This window comes from Dendronephthya gigantea, unplaced genomic scaffold (genome assembly GCF_004324835.1).
Source record: "Dendronephthya gigantea isolate DGI-Jeju-01 unplaced genomic scaffold, DenGig_1.0 000016F, whole genome shotgun sequence".
NCBI classification, from domain to species: domain Eukaryota; kingdom Metazoa; phylum Cnidaria; class Anthozoa; order Malacalcyonacea; family Nephtheidae; genus Dendronephthya; species Dendronephthya gigantea.
The window spans coordinates 1,260,389-1,273,183 of NW_021163026.1; the positions used below are offsets into that span (position 1 = coordinate 1,260,389).

A 12,795-nucleotide genomic window follows, 5' to 3' on the forward strand; every position below is an offset into this window, starting at 1 on the left:
ATCAACACTGTTCTGTGATATAAATTGCAAAGCACCTTCTTTAATTATTTATGAGCTGTTAATTGTATTTCGAAATTTGAATATATCGAATAAACTTGTGCGATTGATTTTGACGTCTGCCGCGGACGGTCGTTAACTCGAGCAACGATTGAAGTTACAGACAGTGGAATGGACGCTTTTGAAAACGTTTTGTGAGGATATACCGAAGGTGCTATCCGTAAAGTGACAAGGGGGACCTTATTTGCGAACCTGAATGTGTTGATGTATCTAGTTTTTTCGCCAAGCCAGTGTCTTTTGTGACAGCTTCCAAGACCGTTCAAGGTGTTCGCTATAGTCTACTATGAAAATCAAGATTCTATGCCTTCAATTCGTGCTCATTTCAGGTTAGTTTTCGACTCAGAAAAATTAAGAAATTACCACTATGCCCAACTCACAAGACCCGTGAAGAAAAACATCACTAATCGCTAGCGTTTTATCACAAAATCTTGTTTTTATTTTTTAATCCTAATGCGCTCTAATGATTTAACTTCTGAATTCGGGATCACTTACTTTTTACCGCATTGTACGAGCAGTGTGGTTCACTGATACTTTCAACCAACAACCGTACAATTATGATTTCTCGTTTAAACAAAGTTCGTTCTTTCTTCCTCTTGTACTATAGAAGTTACATGGCAAACGAAATGCTAGAGTTGCATTAAACGGTCGTGTGTTTATGCCCTGAAAGGCAAAACAGTGCGCGATATAGAATGATAAAATCTTGTATATATTCTCGTTATATTTCTCCACTCCATGAGGGACTGCTCCTCGCGCCTAAAGAAACTTAAAGAAATCGAAAACCCCCTTGCGAGACGGATAAGTTAGAGCTTTGTAGATACGTTCCAATATAACCAGGGAGCAGCGTGGCAGCGTCTTCAAACAACTTAGCATCTATGTGGTATAACAACTGCCTAAAATAGACAAAACACTTCTCGACGTTTCGACCTGAGCGTCTTCGTCAGGAGAGTTAATATGAGTTAGTCAAACTCTCCTGACGAAGGCCCTCAGCCCAGGTCGAAAACATCGAGAAGTGTTTTGTCTATTTTAGATAGTTGTTATACCAGATTTGATGCTAAGTTACGACTTTGGTTTCAATATAGGAGATGCTAATTTTTACATTTTGTCGTTTCGACCCATGAATAGCGCTACGGCGCCGCAGAGAGCATTTTAAAAAGTTTAACTTTTATCTCATATCGCCGCTTGTGTTCCGTATAATCACTGATAGCAATAATCTTTACGAGTGTCGCCACAGGATTAGAGACTTCTTGAACTTGTTTCACGCGGTGTTGTTAGGCCAGCAGGCGATATGATCATATGAAAACATTGCAAAGCGAAGCCTGAAGTATCCATAAACGTTGGAAAAATCGGCTTTTTACTGCTTTTCCTGTTTGAGACGTTTTGTAGTGTATATATTTTATGTATAAACATTTTTATACACCTAACTTTTTTATAGGTCTATATATTACGTCCGTCAATTGCAATGGGTAATACTGGCAATAGTTTGAATTTTTTGTTCGTGTAAAACTATATTATATAGCCGACGTCTTCACTATATAACTGACTATTAAATTCACCAAAACGTTTCCAACGTTTATTGTGTCGAACAATCATTATTTGGTAGTATATATGCATCTCTCGTGTTTGCTTATTACAAAGAAGGAAATATATTAGTATACATTTCAGCCATAGTTTAGCCTATATACGTATATATGTATAATTTAGTATTTAGTTTATGCCTGATATATGCATGGCCTTGGCAAATCCAGTTTGACTGAAAAGTTTCAAAGTAAAAAATTTAAACGAGATCGATATAGTTTGGCAATTCATCACAACCACCGCGCGTTCATATCATATTGACATATATGATATATTTCTTTCAATAACTCTTCATGTTTGAAGTCTGGGAAGCCGAATGTTCATTTTGGTTCTTTATATTGGTAAAAGTATTTAACTATTGAGCTTCAGATTTTCCACAAACCTGCATGCATGCTGTTGGTGACAGATGACAACGCTTGATTAATGAAAACAAAGTCATGTATAGAAACGCTGATATAAATCTAAATTTTGAGCCAAGTTGATGAAAGTTTAGACGTATGTATTGATCATACAGGACAAGCTTTCTGATCAAAATGCTTTATTTTAGAAATGCATGCTGTATATATATATATACGATATGCATGATTGAAAGCATTCGACATCTTCATGCATGATCACAAGTTATTTAAAAGTTCACCGGGGCATGTTGAAGAACTTATATATAGTTGCATTTCTTTAAAGTCATATACCTATAGCATAATTCTTTAGGTTGCAAACCAGTACAGCCACAGGAAAGACTCTTTCTAATAGTATAATAGTAATTTATTTTGAATATATAACTAAGTAAAGTCTAGGACTCTAGGACTTTAAGTGCAGTAAAACAGACGCCTTTATTCATATGTCAAGCTTACTGATATATCAATAGCCCTGCATGGAACATTTGTAATCCGACCATTGGCTATCACAATCTGTAATGCTTATCAATGTTTGTTATACATGGGAACAGATTAAGACAAGTCTGAACGTGATTCGTTTAAACGTTTGAACTATATACATAGCTACAGTTTTTCACAGAAAGAAACTATGATTTATTAGAGGCTGCATGTGTTTACGTCCATGCACAGTTAGAAGACGCAAAAGTTTAGAAATGATATATGCATGCATGTCAGTATGACCATAGCTATATATGGGGCTGGAAACGCGATCTAAATTTAGTGGCAGCTGCAACAAATGATATTTTCAGAATGTGAAAATATTGAATATGCGTCTATAGCAATTAATTGGAGAATAATAATAAAAAAAACGTGCGCAAATTCACATGGGCTCATTCGCATTTATATAGTCGTGAAATGATTTTTCAACTACACTGAACTGACAGTTCTTTGACTCCATGGCCATTTTTTTTCGTATAAAATATGTACTTCAGATCATAGTTAATAGTTATTATAGTGGGATGTTCAGATGCTGTCTTGAATCGCCTAGTGGAGTTATGGTATTGTTTTAAGAAAATTAAGATCTAACCTTTTGCAAATATTAAAATGTATAGGACAATTATATATGTAACCACTATTAAAACGATAGCTATATCTTCGGACGTGCATAAGAAAATTACTTATTGGTCCTGATCGAGCTAAATATTAAATCTGGCGCCGAGATGTAAGCTCACTAATATATAAACTAGACTACATATACATCATGGCCATGGGCCATCGCTTGTTTTTACGACTTCAGTTTTAAAATATGAACGAAGAAATTGTTGCGAAGGTTTCTGATTGATTGATGCCTTATGTTATAATTTATATGAACATTAAGGATACTTTTATTCGCTCTTTCCCCTATAGCTATATCAATATATCACCTTGAAACCTAAAATATCCATGCAGAGAACTAAACTTCAACTAAACTCTTGACGTAAGCCTTGCAACTTGCAATTGAGCGCCACCCTTGCAGGCTATATGCATATCGAAATAATTGGACGCTTTAAATCGGTGGTCTGATACACTGCACAGTTATGCATGGAAACAGTATATATCCAGATTATTAGCACCTTTTCAAACACTTGTATGATTGGCAAACGTTCATGTAGGGCGGGTCTGACTACATCTGAAATTATTTTCACAAAGACTTAATTGCTTTTAGCATAATCTTGTTTATATCCAGAATTTAATATGAATATATGTCATAGAAATATTGAGATAATGACTGAATGATATTCCATATGTCTAATACATTTCAAGGAATTTGCCATAATGTGAGCTATATATAGAGAGAGTTTGACTGCAAATAAACTGTATATATACATCACTAGGCCATACTGCATGCGTCAGTCTCCATGCAATTAAATATATTACAAATAGCAGTGTGCTGTGGCAGCGTCTTCAAACAACTTCGTTTCAATTAAATGTGGTATGACAACTGCCTATAATAGACGAAAATACTTCTCGACGTTTCTACCTTTGACCTTTTGGCATCAAAGATAGTTGAGATAAAGTGTGTTGCAAATGATATATAGTTAGTTACAGTCGTGGAAATCAGTCATGCAGTTGTCTTGAAAACAATTTTTGAACGAGTATAATTATCATTGTTTTTCTGTTTAACGAAACGATGTTTTTCTTCTAAATCTGTCCTTTAAATATCACGCGGTAGCTATATTTGTCAAACCGGTTATATTTAGTTCAGAATTTTTTTTTAAATCGCGGAATTTTGTTTTTTAGTTACAGAGGACGTAATTGCCTTCCAGCCGGGCAGAACTCAAACTGCGCAGAACGATTATGCGAAGACTTCTGAAGATACAATAAGAATTCTAGGCCAGTGATCTTTGAGAATTTACCTTTGAATGTTTCGTTTGGTTTTGAGCTGATTAAGATATTCGAAGTGGTACGTAAGCGCTTTCTCGTATATTTTTTTCACATTTTTATCCGCCGGTTTGAATGCTTGTCCAGTTGGTGAGTTGAAGCATGCCTTACACAATTCATAGCAATCTTTAATATATCTCGCTTGCAATCACATGTACTACTTCACTAAGGTCAGACCGTCAGACAATTTTCACGACTTTTGCGTGACCAATTGACATACACGTTTTAAATGCATGTCATGTAGTGACAGCTCTTGTTTGTATATGCATGAGAGTTGAATTGATGCAAGTTGAGCGACAAGAGTTTCTGAGAGCTTTTATAAAACGCTCAATGCTCGGTTAAACTAGACTAAAGTGGCACAGTCGAATCGTTTGAAAATACCGTGGAAATTGACGAAATCCGAAACGGATATAACCGTTTTGTTAAACCGTGTTACCTACAAATTAGACACCGCACTGAATTAAGCCGTTCAAAACTTGTCAACAACTTTCATGCAATTCCAACCCGCGCATGCGTGCAACACTCTTGCTGACTTGCATGACCGGTAAGGCGGTAAAACAAGCGGCGATCGCCATGGTTCATTTCATGTTTGCCCAGTTGCTCTGAATGTTTACATTCTCGCGAAATTTTATGGAATTTCGTCAATTAGTAAAACTGCAGGTGGGCACCGGTTTAATAATAGGGCCGTTATATTAGTTGTCTGATATTTATGCGTTGCGATGTTGCTATAAGTTTCATTAATAAATCATACATTTATGATATACGCGCCCAGCCCAAGCCGCCTTCTAGATTCGCCTAGGTTTCATCTTCAGCGTAAACAGGCCGACGCAAAGTCTGTTCACACGATCCAACTTTGTCAGATCCAATTCACTTCTGATGGATGTTTTATAGACTGCCGACTTGCAATGTATATGAGGAAAAAATAAGCTTAAGCCAATGCAGTATACTTCTTTACCAGAAGTGAATTGGATCCGAAGTTATTTTCTGACCCTTTATATTACTTAACATGATAACTATTAATTCAGAACTAGGGATAGGCACGCAAACTTTTAACAGGAAACTGATCCAAATTATAGTGCTCAGTTTCTTTTCTCCCTTATAGAACGCAAAACAGCAAAGAATGAGTGTGGTATCACTGGTCCGACTGGTAAGCAATTGAGCTGCATAAAAGTTTTAAAAAACATCAACGTTATTATTATTACGGCTCCGCTAGCTCTATCTTCTACCTTCTAGAAGGGAAAGTCAGAATGATTGCTATTTAATATTTCGTCTTAGGAGTGGGAGGATAACACGCTTCGTTGGAATCCATCGGAATATTCTGGATTTTCTTCAATCAATATTTCACCGGATGAAATTTGGGTTCCTGATATTGGCTTATACAATGAGTGAGTTGTTTGACAGGCGACTATAATAAAACACCCAGGAACAACTGTTTAGAGTTAGGTTTCTTTCTGTAGTAACACTGGATCAATATGACATGATCCTTACTGGAGCTCTATAAGAAGAACAGTTTAGAACTGATAGAGCTATCCAGTATAAATGAAGTTAGTTTAGTTTAGGTTTCCTCCTGTAGTAACACTGGATCAATAAGAGATGATCCTTGCTGGACCTCTAGGAAGAACGGTTAGAACTGAACTGAAAGAGCTATCCAGTACAAATATATAAAGTTAGTTATTTTTCAAGGACATCTGTGTTTCAAAGTAGTGTTTTTCTCCGATCTAGAATTGAGAACAAGGATCACAAAAAGACGGGTATCACAACCCTTGTCGTCGTGAACTCAAATGGGACATGCCGCTGGCGATATCCACTGTTTCTTCACGTCATGTGTTCCATAGATGTCTCCTACTTTCCCCTAGACCTCCAGAAATGTTCGCTGCGCTTCGGCTCTTTCTCGTATCCATCCAGTGAAATGTACATCGCCCATCTTAAACTGGGAAATTCCGTACCACCTTATAAGAACAAGGAATGGATATTGTTCGAGGCAGACACGAGACACACACGATTCTGGGACGTCAAGAGAATGAGCAATTACTCAGTTGTCGAGGTTTCCTTCAGCATGGAACGTGATTCGGTCTACTTTTTTATCGAAATGCTTGTGCCCTGTTTCCTGATATCATGCCTCACAATTTTGGGTATGTATTGATTGATGATTTCTGAATTATATCAATAGTATTGATGATGTTAAGATGATTAAATACCAGTTGTAGATATCGTCATGCCGACGTTTGCGTTAGCTTAATTTGAAACTTATATTTGATTCGCTCCGACAAATCGCTATATATGAAAAGTCTGACAAGCAATATGGTCTGACAAGTCAATTTAAACCACATTTCTGATTAGTATCAACAGCATTTATTTGATTATATTTAAGTGAGGATATGACTGTCAATAACATTAATACATATCTGAATCGCCCTCAGTATGATCGGGAAAAGTGTGAGTTGTGATCAAACCATCTTTCCGACTACCTTAGTATCAATTGCTCATTTGTCGCGAAATCATTTCGAGTCAGTGTGAGCATGTAGTTTTCATGTGGAAACAAATTTTTCACGTAGGGGGGGGGGGGGGGGGAGTTACTTGCTGTTGTACCTCACAAGTGCGTCACACTCCTGTTTACATAATCCTATCTAATTTTCTTTCTTGCTGCAGGATTCTCCCCCCCTGAATCTGGTGAACGAATGAGCTTGGGGATGCTTATTCTGCTTGCCATGACCTTCTTCCAACAACTCACGATGAAGATGGTTCCTTTGCAAGATTTCCCGCTCATCTCGCAGTATTTTCTTGTAACAACGATCGAAATCGGAGTGGCTTTGCTCATCACCACGTTAACACTCAATTTCTACTATCATTCTCACTCGCCAATGCCCGGCTTCATGAAAACTATGATACTAAACTACCTTGGAAAGATAACTCGTATAAAACCACCTTCGGAAGACGGCATAAATACGAAGAAATTAAAGCGTTCGTTTAGGCTATCGGAAAGAAAATTTCAGCTCTCTTTGAGCTCAAGAGAAACCAATTTCGATTTGCAGTCTGATATCGAGTTAACTGAGACAGGGTCTTCGCGAACTGATGTTCTGCAAGGCGATTTGAATAGCTCCACTGTGGGTCTTGTAAGTTTTAAATCTATGGACGAAAGAAGTTCAATTTCAAGTTCCTGTGACAGGACGGCTAGGGATAACAAGGACGCAATGGATAACATAGAACACGTTGAGAATAATGAAGGTCCCAATGAATGGAACAAAGATTGGGTACTAGCTTCCAGGATTATTGATCGTTTTTCTATGTATGCGGCCGTAGTGATCGGAATACTTACTGTGCTTATTGTCTTTGTCAGAGCACCGAGATTTTGGTCTAGCAGGACAAATATTGGCGATTAGTGCAGCACTGCTAGTCTGACTGAGTGTTGACTGTTGCTACTAATACTAACTTGACTAGTCTAGTACTTACTGCTTTGCAATGTTTTATTCAGTGTTTCACTTTCAACCTTCCTCAATGTCAGTTGATCATTGCAGTACTGCTAGTCTGACTGGGTGATGACTGTTCCTACTAATACTAGCCTGACCAGTCTAGTATATTGCTTTGCAATGTTTTATTCAGTGTTTCACTTTCAGCCTTCCTCAATGACAGTTGATCATTGCAGTACTGCTAGTCTGACTGAGTGTTGACTGTTGCTACTAATACTAGTCTGACTAGTCTAGTACTTACTGCTTTGCAATGTTTTATTCAGTGTTTCATTTTCGACCTTCCTCAATGTCAGTTGATCATTGCAGTACTGCTAGTCTGACTGAGTGCTGAGTGTTGCTACTAATACTGGCCTGACTAGTCTAGTACTTAATGCTTTGCAATGTTTTATTCAGTGTTTCACTTTCAACCTTCCTCAATGTCAGTTGATCATTGCAATACTGCTAGTCTGACTGAGTGCTGAGTGTTGCTACTAATACTGGCCTGACTAGTCTAGTACTTAATACTTTGCAATGTTTTATTCAGTGTTTCACTTTCAACCTTCCTCAATGTCAGTTGATCATTGCAATACTGCTAGTCTGACTGAGTGCTGAGTGTTGCTACTAATACTGGCCTGACTAGTCTAGTACTTAATGCTTTGCAATGTTTTATTTAATGTTTCACTTTCAACAAGACTCAATGTCAGTAAACCCTCCTGTCAGTTGGTCAGTTCAGTCTGACCACTCGAGTATTGACTTCTGCTATTCGATCGTAATAGCCTAGTAATACTACTTTATATCGCTTTTTGCATACACAGTGCTGTTTTAAAAAACGTTGCACTGATGAAAAAGTTATATTGAAGATAGAAGGGTGAAATAATTTTTATATAATTAACAGCGTCCTAGACGTCCTAGTTTATAATATCAATTAAGAAATACGACAGTCGGCATGGGAAGTTAAATGGTTTTAATCAGACTAAATCGTTAGAACACGCCGATATTTTGCCGACAAATTAAATTGAGATATGAAGGTGTTCGTATTCGCCACGAATTTTAATAGAAATTTGGACATTTAAAATGTACAAATTAAACTGCACTGGGAATACATTGTCGCAGCTTTCTTGTAATGAATGGAGCGATGAATAACTATGTCAGTCGCTATTTAAAAAAACATTTAATTATTTTTAAAGCTGTATTTAATGGATTGCACTAATTAATGAAGGTGTCGTTTAAATGAATCGAACACAAGTAGATTTGAAATTTTATTTTTACGTGCGTTAAAGTAATCCAACGCCTTTATACATTTACTATCATAGTGCGCATGTTCCTGTCACGACAGTACCACTAGTCACACTAAGTTCTGACTAGTCTAGTACTTACTACTTTGCAATAATTTATTCAGTGTTTCTTTTTCAACCTTCCTTGACTAGTCTAGTACTTACTGCTTTTCAATGTTTTATTCAGTGTTTCACTTTCAACCTTCCTCAATGTCAGTTGATCATTGCAGTACTGCTAGTCTGACTGAGTGTTGACTGTTGCTACTAATACTAGCCTGACTAGTCTAGTACTTACTGCTTTGCAATGTTTTATTCAGTGCTTCTCTTTCAACCTTCATCAATGTCAGTTGATCATTGCAGTACTGCTAGTCTGACTGAGTGTTGACTGTTGCTACTAATATACTAGCCTGACTAGTCTATTCTAGTACTTACTGCTTTGTAATGTTTTATTCAGTGTTTCACTTTCAACCTTCCTCAATGTCAGTTGATCATTGCAGTACTGTTAGTCTGACTGAGTGTTTACTATTGCTACTAATACTAGCCTGACTAGTCTAGTACTTACTGCTTTGTAATGTTTTATTCAGTGTTTCACTTTCAACCTTCCTCAATGCCTATAAAAATCTTTTTCGTGCGCTTAGTCATTGTTGCTCTGATATCATTAATACCAGCAAACGTTTACGTGTTCACGTGTAATAAACGTGCGCGTTCCAAGTGCAAGCGCGACCCGCGTCAAATTAGAATTGCAATTTATCAACGTCACAACAGGCGTTCTAAAATGAAGCCTTACACAACAGTAATTTACGAAGATGCTCGTGCATCATTACTGAACTATGCGAAATAACACTAAAAGAAATGTTATTTCAAATATTAAAGTTATATCTTTTGATAATAGTTATTGAAGTAGCGTTGTCGACACCAGATGACAGAGGTAGGCAACCTTGAATTCCAGAATGCAATTCAGTTCCAGTCTTATACCTCCAGTTTAGTTTAGCTCCATTAAACTTGGTTAAGTTGGACTCCATTTTATCAACCTTTCAGGAAAGAACATTGCTTTGGGAAAGAAGACTAATCAGTCCAGTGTTGTGGATCAAGGCATTTCGTCCAACGCGGTTGACGGTAATAGACACCCGGATTATTCCGAGAAATCTTGCATTCAGACAGATCAGCAACTCGAGCCTTGGTGGTTATTGGATCTGGGAGAGGATTTCTATGTAACCTCAGTTGTTATCACCAATAGACGAGATTGTTGTAGCGAAAGACTACGAAACTTTGAGATTAAGGTATGTGTGGAGAAATGTTCAGATCAATAAGACTGCTGTTGAGTAACTTTGAGAGATTGGCCCGCGCGGGCGAAGCGCGCTTTTTTTTAAGGCCCGTCACGGTCGCAAGGGTAGATTTTCAAAAGACGCTTCGCCCGCGCAGCTGAAGCGGACGGTAATGGAGAATCGCCTTTAGTATCCATATACGTGAATTATGAAACTTATTTATGATCTTGAGTCCTCATTTTCTTTCCCCAAGGTTGGAGACAGTAATATCAACGGTGGTGTGATAAATGCCCGATGTACGTCGATTCAACCACGTTTAGAGCCAGGGGAATCTCGCGAGATCATTTGCGAGGAGCCACTCAAAGGACAGTTTGTCAGTGTTATCATTCCAGCCGCTTCTGGTGTATTGAACTTTTGCGAAGTTGAGGTTTATGGAAGAAGACGTAAGTTTCGTATCATGTGTATCATGTTGTGTGGTATGGTGTTTGGTAGTATGGTGTTGTGTGGTGTGATGTGGTGTGGCATTTTGTGATTTTTAGGTGTGGTGTGGTCACCATGATGTGGTATGGTGTTTTGTAGTATGGTGTTGTGTGGTGTGATGTGGTATGGTATTTTGTGATTTTGTGGTGTGGTGTGGTGACCATGGTGTGGCATGGTGTGGTGTGGTGTTGTGAACATGGTGTGGTGTTGTGACCATGGTGTGGTGTGGTGTGGTGTGGTGTTGTGACCATGGTGTGGTGTGGTGTTGTGACCATGGTGTGGTGTGGTGTTGTGACCATGGTGTGGTGTGGTGTGGTGTTGTGACCATGGTGTGGTGTGGTGTGGTGTCGTGACCATGGTGTGGTGTGGTGTGGTGTTGTGACCATGGTGTGGTGTGGTGTGGCATGGTATGGTGTGGTGTGGCATGGTGTGGTGTGGTGCTGTGACCATGGTGTGGTGTGGTGTGGCATGGTGTGGTATGGTATATTGTGAGGTATGGTATGTTATAGTCATAATGGTAAGAGTGAACCCTTTCGCCAGAAATTAGGAGTACATTAACTGGATATGTCCTTATATTTCAGCGGCTTCTGTGTTACGTCTGAAGTTGATCTCAAATGGTGTTGCCGAGGCTGGTGCAAGCAAGGACATCTATTCTCAAATAGTCGATAACGATAAAATACACATCTTTACCGAGCCAGGAATATATTTCAAAATCTACGACATTGAATCAGGCAAGTTTTTTCTTAATTGAATTACGTAAATGTCAGACGATATCAATTGTCAAACGGCAGTAATGAGAAACAGACAAGGGAGAAAGTGCACATAGAAATATATGCTACTGATGTTAGCGTCACCGGTCAACTTTGCAATGCAGACAACTTTAACTTTTTCAGTTTTCGTTTTTTCAGGCAAAGATATAGGCCACAATATTTCGAATGATACTCTCAGTTTCTTAACGTGGTCCCACAGTGATTCTGAAATCAAAATGAAAGATTTTCTGGACACCTCCATCAATCCTGGAACGATCGTGTGTATGGTTGTATTTTTCAGCGGCGAAAAATACTACAAAGCCGCGATACCATATTTAGAGCAACTGGTGGACCAACCAATCACAGCAGACCTCGAATATGGGGAATCATGGGCCTTACTGGGCTTTAAGGGGATCCACAATCCGATCCCTTATTGGCGGAAAACGGTACGAAAGAAGATCGGCCGTGGACCGTCAAGAATTGTCGAGCTTGTGACATTGAGAAAAGGTCAGTGTGTTTCCTTGGTTTTAACAGAAGATGCAATGGTCAGCAAAACGAATCTCTTGACATCATTTTTGTAACATTTTAGCTCCGAGTGGACCGCCTAGCCATGTCAAAATAGTCTACACTGATGGTAACTCGATAAAATTAACATGGTCAAGACCTGATGATTATCTGACAGATTATGACTATCCCTTCAACTACAGCCTCTGCATCGCTGATAACCTCAAAGCAAACGCTTGCGTTCTGGTTGAAAATGACTTCAAATATACATTCACTGGACTGCTACCTCTGACCAATTATTCCATCATGATTCGTGCCCAGTCGGCGAGCATGTTTGGCGACGCGTTCAAACTAAATGCTTCCACAATTGAGCCGGGTAAGATGATTTCGTTCATTCAATAATCAGTAAAGTCATAAGTTACAACTATGTCACATGCTAAGCATTTTGCAACGCAATTGAATCATGCACAAACTCAATGCTTCCCCCTGATGTTATCAACGTAAAAAACACCAAGAAATAACTCGGAAAGCAATGAAATATTGATCTTGTTTTCACTACCATAAACTAGAAACAGCCCTTTCCCTTTCCAGTCTTGCAAGGATATTTCAAAAGTATAAGAGTAATAATATGCAACCTAATATGCGTGTTT

At 38.3% G+C, this 12,795-nt stretch overlaps 1 protein-coding gene across 1 annotated transcript; it reads left to right on the forward strand.

Moving 5' to 3' along the window:
* The first annotated feature begins 113 nt into the window (after positions 1–113).
* LOC114520672 (neuronal acetylcholine receptor subunit alpha-7-like) lies at positions 114–7,881 on the forward strand. Its single transcript, XM_028540992.1, has 6 exons — positions 114–383; positions 4,287–4,449; positions 5,530–5,574; positions 5,703–5,812; positions 6,150–6,559; positions 7,077–7,881. The coding sequence occupies exons 3-6, from the start codon at positions 5,548–5,550 to the stop codon at positions 7,805–7,807; spliced, it is 1,278 nt and encodes a 425-aa protein (XP_028396793.1). The 5' UTR covers positions 114–383; positions 4,287–4,449; positions 5,530–5,547; the 3' UTR covers positions 7,808–7,881.
* Positions 7,882–12,795: the final 4,914 nt, after the last annotated feature.